The 25393-nt window shown below is 39.4% G+C and overlaps 1 protein-coding gene across 2 annotated transcripts; it reads left to right on the forward strand.

Moving 5' to 3' along the window:
• Window positions 1–497: 497 nt before the first annotated feature.
• On the forward strand, window positions 498–14788 carry LOC104607084 (DEAD box RNA helicase family protein). Of its 2 annotated transcripts, none has more exons than XM_010272587.3 (8): window positions 498–724; window positions 1149–2537; window positions 3629–3859; window positions 10515–10583; window positions 11192–11461; window positions 11565–11915; window positions 13113–13390; window positions 13605–14788. In XM_010272587.3, the coding sequence occupies exons 2-8, from the start codon at window positions 1176–1178 to the stop codon at window positions 14566–14568; spliced, it is 3525 nt and encodes a 1174-aa protein (XP_010270889.1). In that variant the 5' UTR covers window positions 498–724; window positions 1149–1175; the 3' UTR covers window positions 14569–14788. The 2 variants fall into 2 exon arrangements, with proteins under 2 accessions (XP_010270889.1, XP_010270890.1); XM_010272588.3 differs by having other exon boundaries at window positions 1153–2537.
• Window positions 14789–25393: the final 10605 nt, after the last annotated feature.

The following is a 25393-nucleotide window of genomic DNA, read 5'->3' on the forward strand; positions in this document are numbered from 1 at the left end:
GAGATTTTCAATGGTGTAGCTATTCTTTTTGATGAAATAAATCATTAATTACAAATTAAACTTGATTTCATTATTTAAATTAGATAAAAAGCCCTAATCATTTTTACCACAAGTAGTGAGTTTATCTGATTAAAAAGCAATTGATAGAAAAATGAATAAAGGTTAAACAACCATTGAACCGAGCTCGGATCTACTACCCACATTGAAGCCGTACATCAGGAATATCTGCCCATGATTGAAAACTGAGATGTTCCCGATGTGCCGGTGAAGCATCTTGTGATGTTCCCGATGTGTGGTTGTAGCATCATGTAGGTAGCGTTGTCGTTAGCAGATCCAGGGATTACTGTTGGCGTCTGCGTATTTCCTTGTAATCAGGATGAATGGTCCAGATTGTGTTGATTCCCGAGGGTATAACCGTACAAGGTTTTCATAGTTCAGCGTAAACGGCTTGTTAACAATTCTCGTGTCCTATATAACATAACCCAAGCTATTGGATTGCTTTCCTGTTTTCGGGTTTTGGTGTTCGAACCAACCTTATAGATATTTTTTGTTTATTTTATTTTCCTCTGCGGTCTCCAAAATATCAGACGGCAGAAAAAAGGGAGGGGCCGAGGGGGATTTAGGGTTTACCGCTCTCCCTCCTCATTTATTCCGCACAAGGGCGAGACAGAGAGAGGGAGGATAATCTCTGTGGAACTCCAAAGGTAGCAAATTCCTCGATCAGGTAAACAAATTCTTTACAGTGCGAGGTTCTTGGTTATGGTGTGAGAACTGTAGCTCTCTTATCGACGAATATATCGTTTCAGTGCCCATGAACCATTTTTTTTGGTTTTCTAGGGTTTACTGTTTTTGGCATCCTTGTTTGTCAAATTGATTACATTTTGTAGGACTACGCGTTTCAAATCGGTATAGTCTTAAACTATCTAGGGTTGTAAATGTTAGAATTTCATGAATTGTTGGCATAAAGACGTTACCTGTTAATCTAGCTTTCGGCATCGGATCATGCTTTTTCTAGTTTTTGTTTTTTAGGTTTAGCACTGTAGCATTTTCTTGAATTTTTGTTTGAGAAATATAGGACTTCTTTCTCTTTTATATTTTGTCTCTAAGGATAGTGCTTGTGAAGCCTTATTCACCGATTGTTCTACAAGGTAGTGGCTTCTGGTAGAAGGATTTCTATGGCAACTGCGGAGGCAGCTCCAGCTTCGCTGGGTCCTAGATTTGCGCCAGATGATCCAACACTTCCAAAGCCTTGGAAGGGATTGATTGACGGAAGCACCGGCCTTTTGTACTATTGGAATCCTGAAACTAATATTACGCAATATGAAAGGCCAGTCAGTTTTCCCCCTCCATTGCCACCGGGCCCTCCTCCTGCGGCATCTACTCCAAAGCTGGCACCAATACCCATGGCCCGGACATTCCAACAGCCGAATGGTGTGTTAGGTCAGCAGGGACAGCAAATGACTCAGGTGACACCACAATCAGGGCAGCAAATTGCACAAGGCATTCAGCAGCAACAATTAATACCACAGCAACATGTTGCATCAGGTCAACAGCAGGCACAGCAAGCGGCACAAGCTACACAGCAACAGTCACAAATGACACCGGCTGTGCAACAGCAGCCACAAATGGCACAGGCTGTGCAACAGCAGCCACAAATGGCACAAGCTGTACAACAACAGCCACAAATGACACAGGCTGTGCAACAACAGCCACAAATGACACAAGCTGTTCTACAGCAAGGGCAGCTAATGCAACATCAGTTTAGGCCACAAATGGTCCAACAGGTACCACAAATGCCACAACAACTTGGGCAACAAACACCTCAACATCAAGGGCAACAAATGCCGCATCAACCTGGGCAGCAGTTTCAGTATCAGCACCTGCAGCAAATGTCATATCAGCAAACACCACATCCACAGGGTTCACAGCATTTGCAGCAACCAGCACAGCAGGGTGCACACCAGCAGGGGCCACAAATTCCTCAACAGCAGGCACAGCAGACTGGGAGTCAACAGGGACAGCCAATTTCCCAACAGCAGTCACAACAGAATACATATCAACAGGGGCAGAAAATGGGATTTATACAGGAGGAAACTGAGTATCAACAAGGGAAACAGATTGGAATTTCAACATCACAGATCCAACAGGCTGGAACCTCTTCTCTTCACAGTCTACCCACTGGAACTCATTCGGTGCAGACTCCACAGATTGGTGCGCGGTCAGTTCATGCACAACAATTTGGTAGCCCTGCTGTGAGTGCACAACAAACTGGTTCACCATTGGTTCAAATGCCACAAATTGGGATGGATCCTGTTCTCCGGCAACAAATGGGTGGACCCATGGTTGGAAATCAGATGGGGCCATCTGTTATTCCTAATCAACAAGCTGGTGGACCCTCTACTGGTTTGAAAATAGAGTATGAAAATCCTCGTGGAAGAGCTGGTAATGATTTATACCTCAATGCCAATAAGGAAGGTACAAGTATGGTTTCTCAGCCACCAGGGCTTACTACCATTCCCATGGGACGGAACCAGCAGGTAAGCTTTGATAACATTCCCATAGAATGCTTCTGATCACGTTTATTAATGATGGAACATTATATATTGTCTAAGGCTTGAAGTGGCTCTGGGTCATGCTTTGATAACATTCCTGCAATAAAAAATGGAATATTATATCTTGTCTCTTGAAATGGCTCTTCCTCTCTAGAACAACACCTCAGAAGCAAGCTCTTGCACAGACCTATATGTGGATCTTTGTTTAGGTTCTACTGTCTTATAGGATTCTATCTGGAATTTATCTGTGATTGAGTTCTGTACTTCTATTACATATTGTATATTACAAAGTATAAAAGTGTTCTGGGTCATGTTTTTCTTAATGTGTCTTACCTTTTGTATTAGCTTGCTGAATCTTTGATCATCACTTTCTTCCATTGTGTTGACTCCACTGTTGATCTTGTCAAGTTGGGATAATGGAGTGACCCTGTATAACCAATATTGCCATATTCAATTTTTTTGGCCAATGCTACATTTCATACAGTGGCCGTGTGAGTGACTATTGCCAATTTGCCATAACATTGTTTCAGAGGTGATTGAGTTGAGTGCTTCATAACCCTTCAACTCTGTCAAAATGTCACTGTACCAAACAGGTATTTGGTGCTTTAACCATTTTTTTTTGGGGGTGGTGGTGAGAGATTTAATTGTAAAGAAGTGTATCTATTTACTGCTTTATAGGGTTTGACATCACACCATGGATTGATTTCACTATTTATGTATGCAGTAACCTTTAGTCGATTTTCACTTCTCATGTTTTCAAAATATTACAAGTTAAGAAAAAAAAGTGACATTATCCTCTAAATTGTCTGTTGTGAGGTAATGGATCCCAAGTTGAGTTGACCCCCATCCCATGATTCCTAAATTTAATCAAATGCATGTAAGTAATATATACGTTTTTCATTTCTCCACATGGCAGTCATGACGATATCTTATTTCTATATTAGTTAGAATGACAACCAACATACATGGACAAGAACTTGCAATAGAAAAAGAGAAAAGGAATAGTTGACCATGTTTCCGTTGTGCTGTACTTGAAATGAAGGGATATTGATGGCATTGTTGATATTTTGCAACAGGGAGTGTGGATGGATGGTGTTCCTCCCCAGAGAATGACACCTGGTCATGCCGGTGGACCAAACATTATGCCAGGGCATGCAATGCCTAACATGTACCATCATGCTGCTGTGGTACCACCTTTTCCTAGCAATGCACCAGTAAGGCCTGCTTCAAGGATGTTTGGTTCAGTGGATGCTGGAAATCTGTCACCTGCTGAGGTCTACCGCCGACAGCACGAAGTTACCGCAACGGTTGGTATTTTACTTGGGTTTGTTTGTTCAATAATTTAAAAAATGGCCCAAAATATGAACCACTTCCCCTCTGGGTGGTGGATCAGCAGTTCAATCACCCGGCCAAATGGGTCAACTCGTGATATCATAAATTATATAATAAATTAAAAAACATAACAAATAGATAGATGCAGAGAACCGCAAAAAGTTAAAAAAATGGGCATGTCTCTAATATTAGCATTCATCCTATTAAACAAAATCTAGTGTAACAAATAATAATTAAAATATGTGGGGATATAAATTAAAATATCAAAAGGTTGCTTATACAGGCATTTTTTTTCTGAGTACAAGTGCTTGGTGAGGTACTGGTATCTTTGCATGATGAACCACCATGACATTCTGTTACAGTGAACCAAAAGGCAGAATGCATAATTTTTAATGAAGAATTGATGCAGAGCCCACCCAAACAGCCGCTAATTGGGTGACTGGGATGGGTGTAAGCATCTTTTATCAGGCCACAAGGCCCTCATCTTGTTGCTATGAGATCTAGCTTTGGTTTGCCCAACAAAACAGGCTGGAATGATTATAGGAGACTTAAATAACCAACAGACTAAATTATCCAAAAAAATCAACAAATTATTAAAACAGAACTAATTAGTTAGTGAAAAGGGGGTTTCAAATGGTGCTGGAGAATTTAGTGAGGAGCTGGGTAGCCTTTGGAGGAAGTCATTGAAGCCAAATTTGGTGCAAGGGAATTGGATTGGGAGGCGGGTAGCAACTTGCAATCTTATGGTACATTGGTTTGAAAATATATTGAAAAAGTATATCCTCAATTTTCTTAAGGTGTGCGTTGTAAGGCGGGGAATGGTAATAGGGTTAAGTTCTGGATGGATAGTTGGTGTGAACAACAAGCTCTGTTGGAAGTGTATCCATATTTATTTTTGGCTACTTAGAACAGGGAGACTTTGGTAAAAGATTGTTACCTATTGGTTAATGGTATTGTTACACGGGCTCCAACTCTTAGAAGGAATTTGAATGATTGGGAGGTGGAGTAGATGATGGATGTGCTTCAGTCTATTCGGCAATTCATTCCCTAGGTGGGGCAACCTGATTGCAGAAAGTGGAGGTGGGGGAATAGTGGGTCGTTTCTACACCAAGTTGGACCAATGCACTGTGGGTGACTTCCCTGCTTGCAGAATCTCAAAGTCTGCTGCCCCTTCAAAAATATATTTTTTGTTTGGACTGCAGCTTTGGGGAAGTGCCTGACTCAAGACAAGCTGGTTAGCAGGGGATTTGTTTTCTATCCTTGGAGTTGGAGTCTGCTAACCGCACAGTCCTTGCTGTACCAAGATGTGGAGCACTTTTTTTTTTTTTAAATGCTCTTGGGTGGGTGGATGGGGGTGCTTTCTTCATTCCATATTAGCATTTGTGATGAGCTGGAAGATTAAAGGGCTGAATAAAAAAGGGAATATTGTGTGGCGCTTGATTCCTATGGTTGTGTTATGGTGTGCGTGGCAGAAGAGGGATGCTTGGATTTTTGAAAACACAACATCAAATGTCCAAGTGGTGATGGGAAGGATTAAAGCAAAGCCATGTTCTTTGGTGCTTAGTACACAAGGAATTCCGGGGTTTAGAGCATAACAGATTTTTTTGACAGGGTTGGATAATTGCATTGTTTTCATGTTAACTTCTTGCTAATCGAATCTTTGTATAGCCCCTTTTGGGTGTAAATGTGCTATACTTCACCTTTTTTCAGAAAATAAAGGATGTAATCTCTAACATTCTAAAAGAAATGCAGAAAGCCTAGAGATAGATGAAGTGTAAAGAAAGAAGAAGAATCAGAGTGAGAGAATAAATAAAAAACAAAGAGGGCAGTGGGAGAATAAAGAAAAAAGTATAGGGGGATAAGCTTGCAATGGAATAAAGGTAGGCCAAAATAGGAAAAGATTAAGAAAGTTTTAAGGCTTTTTTTTATGAATGATAAGAGCAGTGGGAGAATAAAGAAAAAAGTATAGGGGGATAAGCTTGCAATGGAATAAAGGTAGGCCAAAATAGGAAAAGATTAAGAAAGTTTTAAGGCATTTTTTTATGAATGATAATAGATTTATTAATTCAGAAGCTAATTTAGAGTGAATCCATACAACATCCCAGGGAGAGGCGCGAGCTGCAGCCCCTCCTTGAATCTTACAAGTAAGCTAAGAAAGAAAAACAGGAATCACATCTGAGCCCAAAACAATTCTTCCCTATTTATCCCTTGCTTGGCTAACACATCTGACAAAGTATTTGCTGATCTCTCCACCCACTGTACAGTGACCAACATATTCCTTGTCAACCAATTGAATTTCTTCATTTCATTCTTGTAGCACCACATAGCCTCTTTAGGATTTTTCAACCAACCCACCACCACTTTGGAACCCCCTTCGATTATTAGGTGTTGTATCCCAGCTGGTTTGCAAATTGCACCCCTTGTACATTAGCTAATAGCTCTGCCCTGATAGAGTCCCCAATTCCTAAGGGACCCGAGTAGAGCAACAAAATCTCTCCCTTCTCATTTCTCAAAGCACCCCCCATTCCGGATAATCCTAGATTACCCATGCTACTTCCATCAAAGTTCAACTTCAATGAGCCTTCAGATGGAGGAGACCAGCTTGTAATTGATTTGTCCTTTAGGGGTGAACACCTCGCTATTGCTAACCAGTTTCTTCAAAGGTCATTAAAGGAGAATTGATGAAAGATTTCCAAAGGGGGGAACTGGTCTTTCAATTCTTGATTGCTCCTTTCCTTTTCTTGAAAAATTCTAGCATTCCTTTCTTCCTAAAGAGTCCAAATCAAGGTAGTGTGAGCACATCTCCACATAATTCTCCCTATTTTTGTAGGTAAAAAAAAGTAGAATGGTTGAAGAGCATGCGAACTTCTGCTGGTAGACTCCAATTACTCCCAAACAACGAAAGTAGCCAAGCCTAAAGGTCTGCAAAAAAGGGACAAGATATTAATAGGAGGTAACAATCCTCACCGTGAGCTCTACAGAGGATACACCAATTAGGAGAAATATAGAGGAAAGGTCTTCTCTTTTGCATGTTATCTAGAGTGTTTACTTTCCTATGGAATACTTCTCAACAAAACGCCATAATCTTAGGGGGAACTGGCCTGCATTAAATTTCTTTTGACGGAAAGAGTTGTTGAGTAGAGAGTTGAGAGATGGACTTGAAAAAAGAAGCACAAGTGAAGGTTCCATTGGGTCTAGGAGTCCACACTCTCTTATCTGGCTTGGAGGGATCTAAACAAACCTGATTAAGACAACAAAGCAAGACAGAATTGGATTCAATTTCATCATCCCCCTCTACGAAACCCAAAATCCCAAGTAGGATCTAAGGGTGTTCTCAAAGGTGAGACAAATTTTGAGACCACCTCTTTTTTATACAAAGAAACAGAAAATAACAAAGGGAACATGTCCTTTAAAGGTGTGTCTCCTACCTAAATATCCTCCCAAAAACGAACAGCGTTGCTAGAACAAACTTCTTACCTGATAAAATTGAGGAATTGAGAAAGGGTGTTGTGAATGGCTTTCCAAGGTGCTGCTAGGTTAGCCTACCTTGATACACCAGCATCCCATCCATTCTCTGACCTCCCATGAATGCTTCCCACCACCTCATGCCACAGCCTCTCTCTTTCCAATGTCCATCGCCACAACCATTTCCCTAACAGAGCTTGATTTTTTCTAGTCACCCTCCCATGTCCCAAACCCCCCTCTTCTTCAAGTATGAAGATAGCATCAATAAAATCTGTTTTTTTTTTTTTGCTGAATAACATCAATAAATATCTGTTGTAACGATAAATAGGAACGTGATGGAGTTAGTGCCATTAGGTTTATCTAAGAGTCTCTACCAAACCGTAAAACTGTAAGAAGAATTCAAATTCCCATCATTAATATTCATTCACCGGTCTTCAGTCTCAAACGAGTCTTTAGAATGATATATGTAGATTAGCATCAAATCTTTTTGAGACTTGCAAGGTAATCATCTTCTTAGCATATGCAACTTAACAAGGGAACACTTGTTTAACACATTGTGTACAGACAGCCAACTCTTTAAACTCTCTACTACTACATTGATCATCCCTGACTCTGAGATTGACATCTGTTAAAAAATTCTGCAATTCCTTTCAAGCCATATGGCCCGCAAAATTGCAGCTGGAACTGCTGACCAATAGACCTTCCCTTTCCTAGACATGCCTGAGATTTACCATTCTTCTCACAGGTTTTTTATTGATCTGGGTCAGCACAGCTGCAGGTTCAAAGCTCTGAGAAAATGGGGCCGAACTGCAGCACTAAACCTACAATGCAGAGATAGGTGATTTGAAGTTACCTCCCTTCTGTTTTAGAGCACAGAAAGTAAATTTGGAACATTAAAGCCTCTCTTCAGCAACAAAATCTTTGTAAGACATTTTTCGCAAGCTACCACCAGGAAGAAAAACTTGAGTTTCAAAGGAGCAGCAGCCCTCCAATTATCTTTGCTTGGGAAATAATCCCTTGCCTCCCCAACAAGATCTTTGTCGAAAGACTTCACGTAAACTCTCTAGATTGTGTTCACTTCCAACTTCTGGTATCTTGAGCTTGTAGGTTTACCTTTAGGTGCTGTTTTTGAAGGGTTGCAAAGTGTTAGGCTTCCATATCCAATTCCAAATCATTAAAACTTCTCCTGGAGGAAGGGGTCCAGATGGTCCTGTTATTCTCCACTGCATATGATTCAGAAACTCTAACTAATCTATTTTTGGCCACATAAAATAGGGCCAGGATCATCTCCTTTAAAGCTCTGTCCCCTCGTCAAGGGTCAAATTTTTGATTGAGAGAATCTCCATGGGACCACACTTGCGCTGGCAACTGTGGGAATGGGTCCAGGGTATGGGATATCTTGGATAATGGTAGGGGAAAGAAAGGTGCTGTGAATGAGAATTGGTTCTGACTGAGCGACCAGGGGTTCTGAGTTTGAGATGGAGAGTTGAGGCTAGATGGAGATAATAGCTAGCTGGCTTTCTAAACATAAATATGCCATTAGAAATGATGCTTTCTTCTCAATTTATCATCTCACATAAGTTCATTTCTGATCCCATCCTTTCTGTTTTTCCTAGATGAAAAGCAAGAGCAGGAAGACACACAATATGGAAGACACTAACTATTCATGTGCCTTACCCTGACAACTGTGCAAAGATACAATCATGTTTCTTCTATTACAACATGGCCCATTTATGGACCCAGCAGTAGGGGACAAGTCCACCCTTTATGACTCATGTTTGCTCAAAATAAGACATTGTAGACCCCACTTAAGAAATAGTTTAAACTATTGATCTTTCAAACCTATTACATTTAAAAATAGAAACTAAAAAAACAACTAAATACATCAAAAGTAGAAGAAAACATTAGCAAAATTTCCTCTAGAATTTGTTATTGATAAAAATCCCCTAGAATTCTTTTTTTTTTTTAAATTTATAAAAAGTAGAAACTGGGAAATTCTTGATTTTGTTTCACTTCAACGAGAATGCCTTGGAACCAGTCTAGGTGCACACAGCTCTATTTGGCCTCCCATAGGGTGCAGATGTGCAGTTACACTTGTGAGGCTTACATGAGAATTTGTTAGGCTTCTCATATTTTCTCTTAGAGGATAACAGTTTTGCCCCCTTTTTGTGAAATTGCTATCTCTCATTCTCTCTGAAAATATGATTATACAATTGGGTCTCCACCCCTAGATCTTTCCCCCCTTTTCATTACTCTTCCTAAATATTTTACTAGCATAAAATTGTATTTGTACCCTTCTTTAGTAGTTGTTTACAGACAATTGCTCTATTAAATTATTGTTTTATAGTGTCATGTTTGAAATATTAAAATTAATAGATTTAAAATGTTAATATCTTTTCGATATGATGACTAGCCATTGTTTGAATTGAAATTCAGTAGCATTTATTTAAGAGCGGTGCTATTATTTTAACTTGTATGCATTCTGTATATAAATCTTGGTACCTGACCTTGAATTTAGTATTTTTTGTCAAATTCCATTCAATAGACATCTAGGCACTCCACCATTGCATAAAATCTACACATTTGAAACTGTGATCATCTGATCATCATGATCAGGTTCACCTTGATTGTTGTCTTTTTTATTGTGCTTGAAATTGTTATGATACTTCTCTTTATCCCATTTAGCGATTTTTGCAATCCAATTCAACTGCACTTATTGGTTAATGTGGTAGTTATTTTGTTGATAAGGGCTGTTACTCAATGTTGTCCTGGCCTATATAATGCACATGGTTAATAAATGTGAGTTTTCAGTTTGCTGCAATTTATTAACACTATCATGATTGGTATTTTCATATATTTCTTTTTGAAGTTACTTTTCCTGAAATGCACTGTCTATGTATGTCTAATCATTTTACTCGTGTCAAGAATATTCATCTCCCTAATTTATTTATTTTTGGGGATGCTATTATGATTGGTGACAGAATATCTGGTATGGCACTAGTCTTTCTCATTTAGTTCTTATGATTGCTAGTACTGCCTGGAATTTGTTATGACCTCTCAGTGCCGTTGTGGAATCTTTCCTTTTATGCTTTTTTGTGGATTTTTTTTTCTTCTCTTTGTTTTTAGTGTGAGGTATGATTTTGATTTGTGAAACAAAATACTCAGGGTGACAATGTTCCTGCTCCCTTCATGACATTTGAAGCTACTGGTTTCCCTCCAGAAATACTCAGAGAGGTAGGTTTCACTACTCTGAATTATCCTAATTCTTGATGTTGTTGATTGGCCAAATATCCAATAGGGATTGTAGTTTTTTCCTTTTTGGGTGCTAGTCTTTCTTTACTGTATAAATTTATAGATGTTTAAACTCATCTATTTTCACTTGTCGCAGGTGCGATATCTGCTCCAGAAGAGGAGCATATGTCGTACGCTGTGCTGCTATACGCACCCTGATGCACAGCAACTTCTCTGTCCCTTGGGGGCTGCAAAATGAATACTTGGAGCCTTACCTGGGCAAGTTTTAGGAGGGTGGTGGGCCCTGCTTCCAATTCAGACATGACGAGGCTGGGGCTTTCCTGCTTTCTTCACTCTACCACTTGGTCTGAGATGGCCCCTTTTGCTGCCTCAAGTTGCTTCAGTAAGCAACTATATACACATGGGGTTGTTTTTTAGTTATTTTTATACTTCTATCTTTATATAATGCATGGTCTAAATTAGTTTGTTATAATGATTTGTAAAACGTGGATGGGCAACTATCTTTTTTGTTTGTTCAGTATGTGGGCAATTGTCTTTACTAGAAGTGTTTGGTTTATGATTTCCTTATTGTTTGCAATTTTCTGTTTCAGATACATCTTGCTGGTTTTTCTTCTCCCACACCAATACAGGCACAGACATGGCCTATTGCACTCCAGAGTAGGGATATAGTGGCCATTGCCAAAACAGGTTCTGGGAAGACCTTGGGTTATCTGATTCCTGCCTTCATCCATCTTAGACAATGTCGAAATAATCCTCAGAATGGTCCAACAGTTGTGGTTTTGGCTCCAACACGTGAGCTTGCAACACAAATACAAGATGAGGCTATCAAGTTTGGTCGGTCTTCACACATCTCTTGCACTGTATGTCCCATATGGTGTCTTAAATAATAGTCTTCTACTTCTTTCCTTTTACCTTTTTGCCATTTAAAATGTTGATCTAGTAATGGCTCGATTCATGTTTCAGTGCTTGTATGGTGGAGCTCCAAAGGGCCCCCAGCTTAGAGATTTAGATCGAGGGGCAGACATTGTTGTGGCAACTCCTGGTCGGCTCAATGACATTCTTGAGATGAGGAAGATCGACTTCCGTCAAGTTTCCTTACTTGTGCTTGATGAGGCAGATCGAATGCTTGATATGGGTTTTGAACCTCAAATACGTAAGATTGTGAATGAGATTCCCCCACGCAGGCAGACTCTCATGTACACTGCAACCTGGCCCAAGGAGGTTAGAAAAATAGCAGGAGATCTACTGGTTAACCCTGTCCAGGTGAACATAGGGACTGTCAATGAGCTTGTTGCGAACAAAGCCATCACACAGGTAAACTGTACATATTTAGAAAATGGCAAATGAAAAGTATTTACTGATACTCTTGTCACGAGGAATTACGTTGATGATGCAGCATAGATAAGGGGTCCTAGAAATTTCAGATCTCATGGTCGGCTTTGTGGGGTGAAGGAGGGGCTTTTGGTGATCAAGGATGGAGAATAGGAATAGAGAAGAAAGTAGATAATTTGCTGTGATGTTGTCCCACCAAAGAATGTACGAAAGATTAAAAAGAACTCTTGCTGTTATAGTAGATGGCAAAGCAATACATTACTTAGGCTGCATTCAGCATTCCTTAAAATAAGGACATTTTAATTGCAAAAGGAGCTAAGTCCTTGAAATAAGGAATGCCAAATGCAGCCTTAGAAGAACAAAAAGGTATGGGGGAAGGAGAACTTACAACAACCAGAACAGATCGATCAAACCAAACTTTTTTTCTTCAAATCAATTGTCCTTTTGATGACAATGAGGCTATTTATAGACTCACCATATAATTGGGATGACCCATTTACAGACGTAAATTAGATTAGGGAATTGACCCAAAACAATTTATAATTGCTTTGAAATTAAGGCAAACCCATAGATGGACCATAGAGACACTTAAAATATGAACGATGCTCCTAAAACAACTGTAATGACACTTTACTAATTTCATTTACAGACTCAAATTTCATTTTTTCCTTTATTACTCATTTTTCTTATCTTCATTTTTTTCTTAAAACTTTCTTATTTAATCTTATAATCTATTGTCTGCTCCTCTGTGTCTTGTCTATTGCATTTCAACTTATGCCTATCTCTATTATCTTATTTAAAATTTCTATATATTACTAGAACTATTTCCAGTTAAGCTCAAATCCAGAATGGTATTTTTGGTGTATCTGAAGAACAAATTAGTATCCCAGTTTGTATTATCTTATAGTTTTTCACTGGAACATGTCTTAGGCCATAAATTGATCTTGTTCATTGTATTCATTTGTTTCTGTTGTCAATTTTCCTTCCCCTTGTATTTTAGAAAGTAATCAACTAGAGATATGGTGGTCAGGTCACATTGATTTTTGTGCATTATTGTTGAGATATTAGATTCCTTTGTCCCTATTTGGGAATTAGAGATATTGGATTCCTTTGTCCCCATCCCTCCTAAAAAGGGAGAACCACCCTCTCTCTAAATCATGTGTTCATTTTATTCTGCAGTACGTTGAGGTAGTCCCACAGATGGAGAAGCAGAGGCGCTTGGAACAAATTCTCAGAGCTCAAGAACGTGGGTCTAAGATTATCATCTTCTGCTCGACAAAGAGGTTATGTGATCAACTTGCACGCAGTATTGGGCGCAACTTTGGTGCTATTGCAATCCATGGAGACAAGTCTCAGGGTGAGAGGGACTGGGTTCTGAATCAGTTCCGCAGTGGAAAGTCCCCTATTTTAGTTGCCACTGATGTTGCTGCTCGGGGACTTGACATTAAAGACATTAGGTTAGTTGTCCTTTAATTGTTACTATCTGCTGAAAAGGATGGAAAGCAGGAATAGCAATCCTTGTTTGCTTTCACATATACCTCATATAGTTATTTTTCCGACTTGAAAAGAGGTTTATATTTGTAACATTGTTAGGATATTTTGTACCCTTTACTGATAAAAAAATATTATTAGGATATTTGTCATCTGACTTTTTTCGGTGCTCTTTTCTAGGGTGGTTATCAATTATGACTTTCCAACTGGGGTCGAGGATTATGTCCACCGAATTGGAAGAACTGGAAGGGCAGGTGCAACGGGGGTGTCGTATACCTTCTTCTCTGATCAGGACTGGAAGTATGCAACTGATCTGGTTAAAGTTTTGGAGGGGTCAAATCAACGAGTTCCACCAGAATTGCGGGAGATGGCTTTGCGTGGTGGGCCCAGTTTTGGCAAGGGCCGGGGTGGGATGAACCGTTGGGAATCTAGCAGTGCACGGTGGGATTCTGGGGGCCGTGGTGGCATGAGGGATGGTGGCTTTGGTGGCCGGGGTGGCATGAGGGATGGTGGTTTTGGGGGCCGTGGTGGGAGAAATGAAACTTTTGGTGGACGTGGAAACCGGGGACGAGGATTTGGGCCTGGTGGAGGTGCGAGTGGCAGGGGAAGATATGATCGGGCTCCGTATGATAGGCGCAATAACATGGATGGTAGGGGGAGGTATGATAACCGAAGAGGAATTGCAGATAGGAGTAGAGGTAGAAGTTACAGTAGAAGTTATAGTCCCAGTCCAGAAAGGGTGCGGACATGGGATTATAGCAGAAGCAGAAGCAGAAGTAGAAGCCGAAGCCGAAGCCGAAGCAAGAGTCATAGTTGGAGTCGGAGTCGGTCCCGCAGCCGCAGTTTCAGCCGTAGTCGTAGCCGCAGCTTCAGCCGTAGTCGGAGCCAGAGCCGGAGCCAGAGCAAGAGCCACAGTTATGATAGATATCAGAGGGAAAACGAAAGGGATCACGACCAGATTACAGCAGCACCTGATTACGGGGCTCCTCCAGAATCCCCTATGTCACCAGGAACGCAAGGTGGCTCATTCCCTGGGATTGAACCTGTTGCACCGGAAATGTTGGCTGACGGTTCTGGACCTATATACCCTGTCAATGCTGTCATTGGAGCTGTGCCAAGCTTTCAGCCGGTGAATGAACCCTAGTTGCTTTGCAGAATAGGTATTTTTGTGGGTCTTTTTTTCGTTTTGTCAAAGGTGTCCCGTCTGGTTATGTTATTGATAGCTGGTGGATCATGGTTCTAGCGGGGTTCCATATGTCCACAAACGAACTAGGACAACATTGTGGTGTGGGATGAAAGGAATGTGTTGTGCCAAATATTAAGGGGGCATCTTTTTAATTTCCCAATTCTTTGACTGACAGAAACTATTACTGTATTCATACGACGATGTGACCAATAGGGGGATCAGGGAAGGGAATGCTGCTTTGAGGTGGGTGGGATGGATGGCTGGGGCGAATACTTGTCATTTTATTATTGAGGTAGTGTTGGAAATGTACACTCATGATTCATCCACTCATCCATTAAAAAGGTATTGATTTGGGTTAAATTAAAAAGCTCCATTAATTAGGTTGTAACCTCCTCTGGATATGGGTTTTCTCCTCGCATGAATCTTAGAAAAAAATGACTGAAACCACTCTCTACCTAATACAACATTTCAAAATTTTCAATACCCTTATTTAATAATACATTATTCCCTTGAATTGGCATCAGTATCCCAATTTCATTGTTCTTAACCGTTCAAAAAAGTACAAATTTATGAGAAGGGATAAATAAAGTTTTTTTTTGGTAAATCTTGGCACTTAAATCTAAGAAGCTTAAAAATGCATGGGAGAATCCGAATATAACCCTTGAAGGAACACCTTAATCCATTGGGCTGCGTTTGGAAGGAGTGTAAATTTTGGTTCAGTGCATTATTGCACTCCGGTCTAGAATTGCATGTGTTTGGAAACAGTGTAAAAAAGCCTCTATTATCGATGGAAATTTGCAAACACCCGATGATTTACATTGATTTAGCGGTGGAAAACTACGTTTTTTTTTGAAGTAAAAAATCACGCCCTATTTCATCGAGAGAAATAGAAGAGGAATTTATGCTCTTCCACTGGCACGACACTCTGAGATCTGAGCAATGACTATTATTCTCAGATTTGAGATATGAGGAGTTCGAAACATCCGCCAACAGCCTTGATAATCCGAGCGTCAGCGTTTAAATCTGCGTTGAGATCTGAACAATGAACCTCGTCTCTGTTGAAGTTTGCATTGAGGTCTGCGTTTAAGCAGGTGAGAGAACAACGATCATTTTCATTTCTCCATCCGATTTACTGAACAGATATTGATCTAGTGTTATTTTGTTCTTTTATTTAGTTTTTCTCTTGTTCAAAGCTCCTGACCAACATCGTTTTTAGATCCCCTTCAACGTATCTCTAAAAGTGAAAGTAAGATTTCTCCTGTACCTGATTTTCATTTTCAAATACTGCTGCAAGATTTCTCCTGTACCTGATTTCTTTCAAACACTAATTGCATACCCTATTGACATGTTACCGGCTCATGTCTCCTAGACCCAATTTTCTTAATTTCTGGTCTTTCTTTTTCCCTTTGGTTTTCAGTAATCAAATTATTTCTGTACATTACTCATTGCAATGAAGATAATATCAGTTATAACCTCACCAGCAAGAGGCAAAAGAACAAAATCATTGATGAATACTACTGGGGCAACTCGAGTATTTGATGTATATTATAATAGTGAAATATTACTTATTTGGTAATTCTTTTTTTTGGTAGGTATTATTTATTTGTTTGGTAATTCTTTGTTATGGCATCCCTAATAGCTCTCAGCAAAATTAAATAGGATTGTTACATATAATCTGATATCATAAACCAATTTCTATCTATCCATATGGTGATTTTTAGATATTCAAAGACTAATAGTATCCTTAGTTCGGTTCAAAATCTTCCCTACAGAATATATATGCATAAGTTACAGTTAAATAAAGAAATGCATGCATTGATATGGGCCTTTTGAACTATAGACTCCTTAAAAATGAAAGGAAAAAAGCCATACCAGTTGTGCACTGCTGTCTTTGGGTTCAATTGCTTGCCAAAGTTGTTGAAGGTTTCCTCCCTGTTCATTTTACAAATGCACAAATGAGATGGTACATATAGATAGGTAGATAGATAGTACTGATTTAGAAAACCTTGAGCCCAAGTCCTTTACCAATTAACCATTTCATATCCATGGGATAGTACTATATGTTGTGCTCTGAAGACAAAGTATTTATATGCATAAGATTCATTCATCCCATGCTTGATTAACCTTCACATAAAATACTTGTTTAAAGCTTGTTTGATGAAAATTATTGATCAATAAACATCCAGGTAACCTGAAATAGAAGAAGAGAACTAGACCCTTCCAAAAGCCCAGCATAAAGTGATGAGACATCCTAAACACAACTGTTTAAATGGTGTATCACTATTATACCAACTTATATCAACTTCCCCTGAGTTGGGGTTAAGGCTGAGTTGGTCAATAGTTTGTCTGAGTTGAGTTGAGTTCTGTTAAGAGGTGTGAGACCAGGGATAGTTTGGTGTCTTTACTTGTCATTGTGATATGAGAACAGTTTAAGCTCTGCCCCACTTCATTAAGGAAAGAATAGACCTTTTATATGTACTCTAAAACATATAAACAAGGAAGTTGTCAATTGGTGGGAGATCATTTTATTTTCTCCCACTTGTTTCTTATCTATACAACATTTACATGGTACCAGAGCCAGGTTCATCTCTTATAGAAGCACTTAAGTGACCTCTGACCACTCTTAGAAATTCACTAGTGACCTGCAGTTGATGCTGGAAAGTTTTGTGGATTATCACAGCAACCCATGATCTCTTCTGGGTGTTCAGTGTGACCTGCAATCACTTTTACATAGGGTTTAAGGTCCATGATCCATACTAGAAGTGGCATTAAGATTGCAGAACCCATTCTATTTGAGTTTCTTTTAGGAGATCAGTGTCTCCACTCAATGCCATCCTTGAGTGGGTCAAGTCTATTTTCATTTTTCTACTCAGTTACAGTCACCACATGTGACTGTGGAATGATGCATGTGGTTCTTTAGATTCTGTAATTGATTTTACTAAAGAGGTGTGGACATGTGCAATGAGATATGATGCTATTCTTGAAGTCCAATAACTCCGAACCATCGGGCTAATGACATAGAATCTTGCTGATATGACTCTGCAATACAGTGATGACAGTGGTAGTCACATTCTAGAGGGTGCTTAGTTTTTAGAATTAATCTATACATTGAAAGCAAATAGAGTCAGTGTGGGACTTTACTAGCTTTGGCCAGAGTGCCAGACTGATGTGAGGACTCAGTCAGTAGTGGATTAATTTAATGATGTATTTCAGGAACCAATTGAAATACCATCCCCATGTCCCCTCTCTGAACCATGCTATCACACTGATTGAAGGAGCAAAACCAATCTAAGTCCATATAGATACCCACCAAGTTATATAAACCACTGCATATTAATAAAGCTTGTTGTCTTTTGCCTAAAATTTCTTTTACTTCTCTGCTTTCCCCTATAGTGGTCCTTGGCACTATAACTTGGGAAAGGGTAGCCTCACTTTCTCAGTAATAGGTTGAGTCTCATAACAAATTTCATGAATTAGAACATCTCCATGGTCTTATATTTGGTGATCCAAGTATGGGGGTTTGGGTCCAATAGCTTTATAATTAGTAGAAAAGGCATGAACTTGAAATCTCCTCCATAAATCTTCTCATACATGGTGACGATATTGTCATCCTGGAATGCCAAGAAAATGAGTGTGGCTACCACAAGATATATTGAAAAGGGATTTTGTGGGGTTGAATCATGAATTTCTTACTCCCATCTTCTTGGTTAGGAATTTAGAGGTGATAGAAGGTTGCACAAAGGCATTCCAACTCTATTTGTTTTGTTTTCATTGCCATGGTAGTTGGTTCTGTATTTTCTCTATTTTCATGCCCAATGCTATTGTATAGAAAAGCTTTATAATTTTCAATGATCATCTTCATTCCTAAAATTGGGATCTGCATCATTTTTTTTGGCATGGATTAGGTATTATTATTGAAAAATTCCTTGGCCTCCATTTGGTTTCATCTGTTACGAGAAGATTGTCTAGGAATTAAAGCATAGAAAGAGAAACGGTAAACAAAAATTAGCTCGATGGATGCTTGGGATCCTGTTGGAGACCCATTCAAAAAGTTTGGTGATTGGATTAGATATGGCTTGATTGCTCTATTAATTATGGAAGTTAGTAGATGCATTTGGACAGTCAATGCCTTTATAGCATAATAAGGTTTCCTTTTAAAATACTAAAACATTTGGACAGTCAATTCAGCAGTTACCAGACGACTACTTCGACAAATTCTAACACAATGTCACTTTTTTCACAATATGGCAGTGTTAGGACTCCTCGTGTCTGAGTTGGACAAAGAAATACCCTGGCATCCTTGTAACATAGCCCAGAACCAGGAAAACACAGGCAGGTTTGCAGGGTTGTTAACTGTACCAAATCAATAATGTCCTAAACAAAGACTATACCAATGACCTTGTAAATCTTCCCTCATCTTGAGGGAGGGAAACAATGTCTGAAGTAACTACTTTCTATACAAAATATTTACTGAATCAAGTGCTTTACATTTTGGATTGTTAAGTATTTCATAGATTTTCAATGGTGCAGTTGATATCTGTATGCTTAAACTACTGCCTTTTCTTTTCCTCATTTTTTTTAGTTTGTACCTTGAAAACATCCTCTGGCAGTACCTTTATGCAAAGCCAATCAGCATGGAGTTCAAATCACAGGATGGCCGCATTTAGTAAACACTACTCCAATGTGAAATCTTCAAGCCATATCAGCACCTCATTTCTCTACGAAGCAAAGCATCCACAAAAAAGTCAATAACAATTTCAAGAGATAAGATGAAATGAAAGGACATAAAGCAAACCATTGCAAACATCCAACCTCGAATGATGTAGGAAACTGTAAAGAGAACTGGATCATGGAAATATATTGTGAGGAAGACAGATAAAAACATAATCACAAGTCCAATTTTCAATCTCTTTATTTCTTTCTTTTGTTTTGCATGGGGTGGTGTAACATTGTAATTCTATCAATGAATTCATAGAGATCATTTGCAACACTTCTAGAATAGAATACTCATTATTGGAACAGTGGAAGAAAATACCAAAATATCATACCATTTTGAAACTCCATGTCCACCCTAGATCACTGTATCTAGCAAGCAAACAACCCTCTTTTGGTTTGAAACCGTCACTAAGAAGTGCAGAGCGCAATGCTTCCTCCTTCTGAAGAACAATGTCTTCAGTTGGTTTTCCACTGAATTTCAATACTGCAACAATGCCCCCTTCCACTTTTCTCAAGATAAGTGCTTCTTTGTTTGGATCTGGCAAACTGATTGAGAAGCATACTTATTAAATTATTTCACACATCAAACTAAATAGGCATGAGAAAACTATTTCTCAAGAGAGAATTTACTCCTTTAACTACTTCGGCAATTTTCTATAACATAACAACTTAAATGTTTGAACCCAAATTTTTTTAGTGCTTTATTTTTGGTATTTGAATAGTTGGGTTAGTGAGTCAGAGGTTAGTAAAGACACAGGGTGGGCAAGGGATTGGGTGCACTTGAGACCTAGTGGCCATACCACAAAGAGCCTGCAGACATGTTTGTTTGATCTTGTGCCTCCACTATGGGAGGAATGGCTTGCCACCAACTCAATTGAGGGCTGGCTCCTTGGTGTGTTAGCTGGTTTGTTCCAGCATTGGTGTGGCCTGCAACTAACACTTTGGGGAAAAAAGGGGTCAAGGGGGAAGTTATTAATGGTGCATGGCACCGAATACCAAAAAATAAAAAAAACTATGGAACATTTGGTTGTTGTGTTTTACTGATTCCAGTTTTTATGTTTCTTTAATGATCCATTTACTGACTAGTATTTATTTTTATGATATATTTATAATCTTTTTAAATTTTAGTTATGAACCAAAGCAAATAATAAAAGCATCACCTGCTCAGATCTTTCTCTAATGGCAGAACTATTTGAATAGATACTTTAGACAAATCAACATAAATTATTCCAAATACATTTATTCCAAATAAATGTATTTGGGATCTTCTCCATAGAGGAATTCATTCCAAATACATACCTAAAGAAATACCATTAACTCTCATAAATTATTCCAAAGAGGATACCTTCTCTGTAAAACTTTAAAACAACAAAGTAGAAACCAGGCTCGTCTTCAAATTTAGCTAATTCAAATGAATGGTTGTGATGTAACCGTTTTTGGTCACATACCAATTTTTTCGTGATGTATCAATTTTTTTTTTGGCTAAGTACCTCGTCTTTTGACCTACTCTTAGGTGGCCTGTGAATCAGAGGATGATGGAGCTCTCTGGTGGTGAACTGCTTGGTGGTGAGCTACTTGGTGGCGAACTCCCTAGTGGTGAGCTACTTGGCGAGCTCCCTGGTAGTGAGCCACCTTGATGAGCTGCTGAGTGCGTTGCCTTGGAGGCGAGCTCCTTGGTGGAGTGCAACCCGACTACCCTCTGCATGAGATGATCTGCTCCTCTTTGTAGACGGCGGGAGCCGAGGAACCTGCAAGAACTGAATCAGAGGACTCGGGGGTGTTTACCTGGCGGGGCCACTTCGATGGCTAAGTTAGCACTCTGATAGTAGAGAGCTTGAAGATGATATTAGAGAAATGAGAGAGCTAGAGAGTAGGGGTTACCTCTATTTTTCATCCTCTCTTGCCCCTTAGAAATCTGGGCCTTTATATATTGATGCTCTGTCAAATCGGGTGTAACCGCTTCTGATTCTCTGCTACAGCTGTTATTCGCCAGGCTGATTCGATTGGTGTAGGTAACCATCGCAAAGTACGGTTCCGTCAGTTGAGAGACGTTATGCAGAGTTGGCGTGCACGATGCCGCCTGACGTGAGACGTGGGCGCAATCCTCTGGACTGATAGGTACGGTTGTCAGGTAGGAAATCTTTCTGCGATACGCCGAGTTGCTCTGCAACGAGCTACCTTGCACCGAGCTACTTTTCACCAAGCCGCCGGTAATGTGCCTAGGTGCTTCTACCCGAGGCAGGTCTTCGTGGCCTACTAGGAGGCGAGCTGTTCATAAGACACTAGGCTGCCTGTGGAGTGGCCAGCTGCCTGTAAGTGGCAAGCTGCCTGTAAGTGGCGAGTTGTCTGTAAGTGGCGAACTGCCTATAGGTGATGAGCTGCCTATAAGTGGCGAGCTGTCTATAAGTGGCAAGCTGCCTGTAAGTGGCGAGCTGCCTATAGGTGACGAGGTGCCTATAAGTGGCGAGCTATCTGTAAGTGGCAAGCTGCCTGTAAGTGGCGAGCTGCCTGTAGCTAGCTCGAGCTGTCTAGTTGGCAAGATGCTGCACTTAGTTGGCATGAGGTGTCAGGTGTCATAATTTCACTGGAGGGCCAAATCCGCCTTTATCAGATTGGCTGCAACTTTCTTCAAAGTAAGTCTATCAGGCAAGTCAGAAATCACCACATTAGAATACTGTTGCCTTTGCTTCTCTACAACTTCCCTTCCTTGAGAGTAGCTGATTACCAGGCTTGCACCTATGCAAACCATAGTCAGAAGTTAGGACACGGAAAGGATGCTCTATCACTGATGTGGGTTCAACAGAGAGACTCCAAGCGAACCATCATCAGCCTTGCACAGCGTACATCCAGAGGCTTCAGCCGGTTTTTAGCTAATCAGCATGATTGCTTCATTTATTTATGGTATGGTGGTAACTCATGTGTCAGATTCAAGCTGCCATTGAAATATAGTTATCCAAACCTGTGACCAAGCTATGTATTTAAACATGATTCATCAAAGATGGAGAGAACCCAATACAGACCAATGTAGAGTTTTCCTGTAAACATAATACATACTTTTTATGTAGATGTGGACCATGTGGTCAAATTATGTTTTATCGGATAAACTTTGTTCTTCAGAAGCTAGCAGGGGAAGCTGGGATCGTAATTCCAGTTGAGATCAAAATGAAGCTTTTGATAAGAGTCCATCTATGGATGGAGGGAGTCATTCAGAAACTGTTTTAAATCTTGCCTTTTGTGTGTCTCTGCTTTCTTGTTTTCCCGTTTGTTTACTAATTGTACAGCAATAGGACTGGACTACACGGATAAGTATTCAGAGAAACTGCAACTAAGAAGATGCATGTTCATAATATTAAATTTAATTTTACTGTTTTGGAGATCGTCTGAGAGCCATTATGAGATTTTGGAGATCATTTCAACTTGTTTCCTTGTATTTTGAATGCATAAATTCATCACGAGAACAATAAAATGCACCCATTGAGTTGGGTTCTTGAAATTCTGGGATAGTGGCTATTTGGCTTCTTATAATGAAACATTAATTTGCATCCTTATAAAATATCCAAACAGTCACAAATTAACACCCTTGTTTTGCATAAGTGGTTGCCAAACAAGAAGAGTGTAAATCGAAGGTAAAATCTGGTCCACAATTGCATGCACCTGAACCGGAGGTGTAATATTTTGCAGTGCGTAAATTTGCATTTACACTCCTTCCAAACACAGCTTTAGGGTTCCCAAGTAGTTATTCTACAAATTTAGTTTGATAAAATGAATAATTTTAATGGATGATACTTGGTACACATCTATTATATACTACAATAAAACAGATTAACTGGCAATGTTTTTAGACGATTTAGTTGATTGATTGATCTTGTCACATTATATCAAATAATCAATTCTACTCAAAAAATATAGGCATTGGATTAGGTATTGACATTTATAATAGAAACGTCAAATTTGAGTTTTTTCAGAAAACAGCAATGGTACCCTATATTTAGTATATTGTATTTGATAACTCAAAGCATTTGTGGTAGAAAAAAAAAAAATTCTCATAAACTTTGTATTGACCAACCTAAAATGTTACAAATAAAAGTGGCTTCCATTCCACATCTTGATACAGTTCGGTAATTGATTGTTTTGAAGAGTTAAATAACAAATTGTTTTAAGGATTTTCTAACCAAAAAAAAGGAAGGTTGTTTTAGGGATTCCTTCGATGAAATAAGGAATTTGACAAGGTTCAAAATATCGATACGCCCGATACGCTGGTAAGGGCGTATTGGGTGAATCAATACTGTTTTATTTATTTATTTTTATTTTTTTTGAAACCGCTTCAGGAGAGCCGGTTTAAGGCTCCTCCACCCCTGAAGCGGTTAGACCCCCGATACACCCAATATAGGGGCGTATCGGATTTGAACCTTGGAATTTGGACCTACTCTCCTCAGACGCGGTTGCGTAGTGGGAATGTAATTTAATTGTATATAGCTTTGAGTATATATATACACCAAAAGGTAATTTAATTAAAGGGGCAAAAGGTACAGCTTGCCTCGGCTACCCATTACAAATATAGGCAATACAAGACAAGCAAACCCTGAAACCAGACATGAAACTATTACAACTGAGTCCAAAAACATTGTGCCCTGGTTACCCCTTGCTTTACTACCTGCAAAGCGGCCTTGGCACCCATTGAAAGACCACTTGCAAATTTGTTGATAGTCTTCTAACCTTTTTTAGCTCATTTTGAAAGTACCAAAGAGTTTTTTCAGTCTGTTGCAGCCGGCTGATGATTACTTTTGAATCTCCTTCAACTATCTGTTGGGATGCACATGTGAGTAGGTTATGGAATGAGGAACGAATGAGAATCCCACATTAGAAAGACATAAGAAGTGCAAGGAACTTATATATAAGAGTGACCCATAACCCAATAGCTTAGGCTTTTGAGTTGTAAGTGGTGTCCATCTCTTGTTTAAAGTCTTACATATGTGTACGTATACGAAGCCCCGGTTTCACGACTCCTCATGGTCCTTGACCCCCCTCAAGGCCCAACACTATCAGCTTATCAGCTCCTATTTCAACAGATTTTTGTATTCCAAACACCAAGGCCTTCTATTCTGCAGTTATGGAATCCCCTGGCGGTATTGATAAATAAAACCTACACTAGATACTAATACAAATCATCCCTTGCCATTAATTTATGAAAAATAAAGGGCCATAGCCAACGTTGGTCCCGTTCCAACTATATGAGGTTTTGGGAAGGGAAGGACTGGATGCTATGCTCTATCTACTGCTTCTATAGCTACTGAAATGTATTTTATTAGAAATTAAGGGTATGTTTTGTTCACAGCCGGAATCAGAATCGGAATTGGAATGGTTCATTCCTATAATCTGTTTGGTTCAGACAGGAATGAGAATGGGAATGGGAGTAAGCAGGAGTGGGATTTCATTCCCAAGGGAGGGAGGAGTGACCATTCCCTCAAATAGGGGAATGTCATTCCAACAGGAATGGAATTGAGATTCTGATTCTGCCCAATCAAACAGTTGGAATTGGAATAGCCCATTCGGATTCCAATTCCATACCCCAATTTCCACAAATCAAACAGGGCCTAAGGTTGTGTTTGGTTACAATGCAATTTATTTGCACTAATACAAATGTAATAGAGTGCAAATGAAAAAAATGCAAATTTTGGTTTAATTTTGTTTAGGATTTTACTTTATTAAATCTTATTTTATTTCATTTTTAATGCAACCAAACAATGTAAGGTAAAATTTGAAATAAAAATAAACCAAAACTTGCACCCAAATAATTTCCACTATCATAGTTTTGCATCAATGCAAATAAATCTGCACTGCAACCAAATGCAGCCTAAAGTGCAAAAATATTAATCAGTGCTAAACCACTCCACCTTACAATCTCAGAGGAACGAAAAGCAGACTCAGCAAGATCATTTGATGCACCGAGTCCCTAGCATCAGCAATCAATGGCAAAGCTCTGAAGACGGTGCTGATAACAGTAACCACTTCATCAGATTGATGATTTCCAAACAACCACGTGTAACAGGTTAACATATTGATCCGA

This window comes from Nelumbo nucifera, chromosome 3, assembly GCF_055504915.1.
Source record: "Nelumbo nucifera cultivar China Antique chromosome 3, China Antique-T2T, whole genome shotgun sequence".
In the NCBI taxonomy this organism is placed as follows: Eukaryota; Viridiplantae; Streptophyta; class Magnoliopsida; order Proteales; family Nelumbonaceae; genus Nelumbo; species Nelumbo nucifera.

Excerpts from the sequence above, each read along its gene's own strand:
- LOC104607084 (XM_010272587.3), top strand. The coding sequence starts at position 1,176 with ATGGCAACTGCGGAGGCAGCTCCAGCTTCGCTGGGTCCTAGATTTGCG. Across the intron at positions 11,462-11,564 it reads CTTCACACATCTCTTGCACT|TGCTTGTATGGTGGAGCTCC; the intron begins GTATGTCCCATA and ends TTCATGTTTCAG. Across the intron at positions 13,391-13,604 it reads CTTGACATTAAAGACATTAG|GGTGGTTATCAATTATGACT; the intron begins GTTAGTTGTCCT and ends GCTCTTTTCTAG.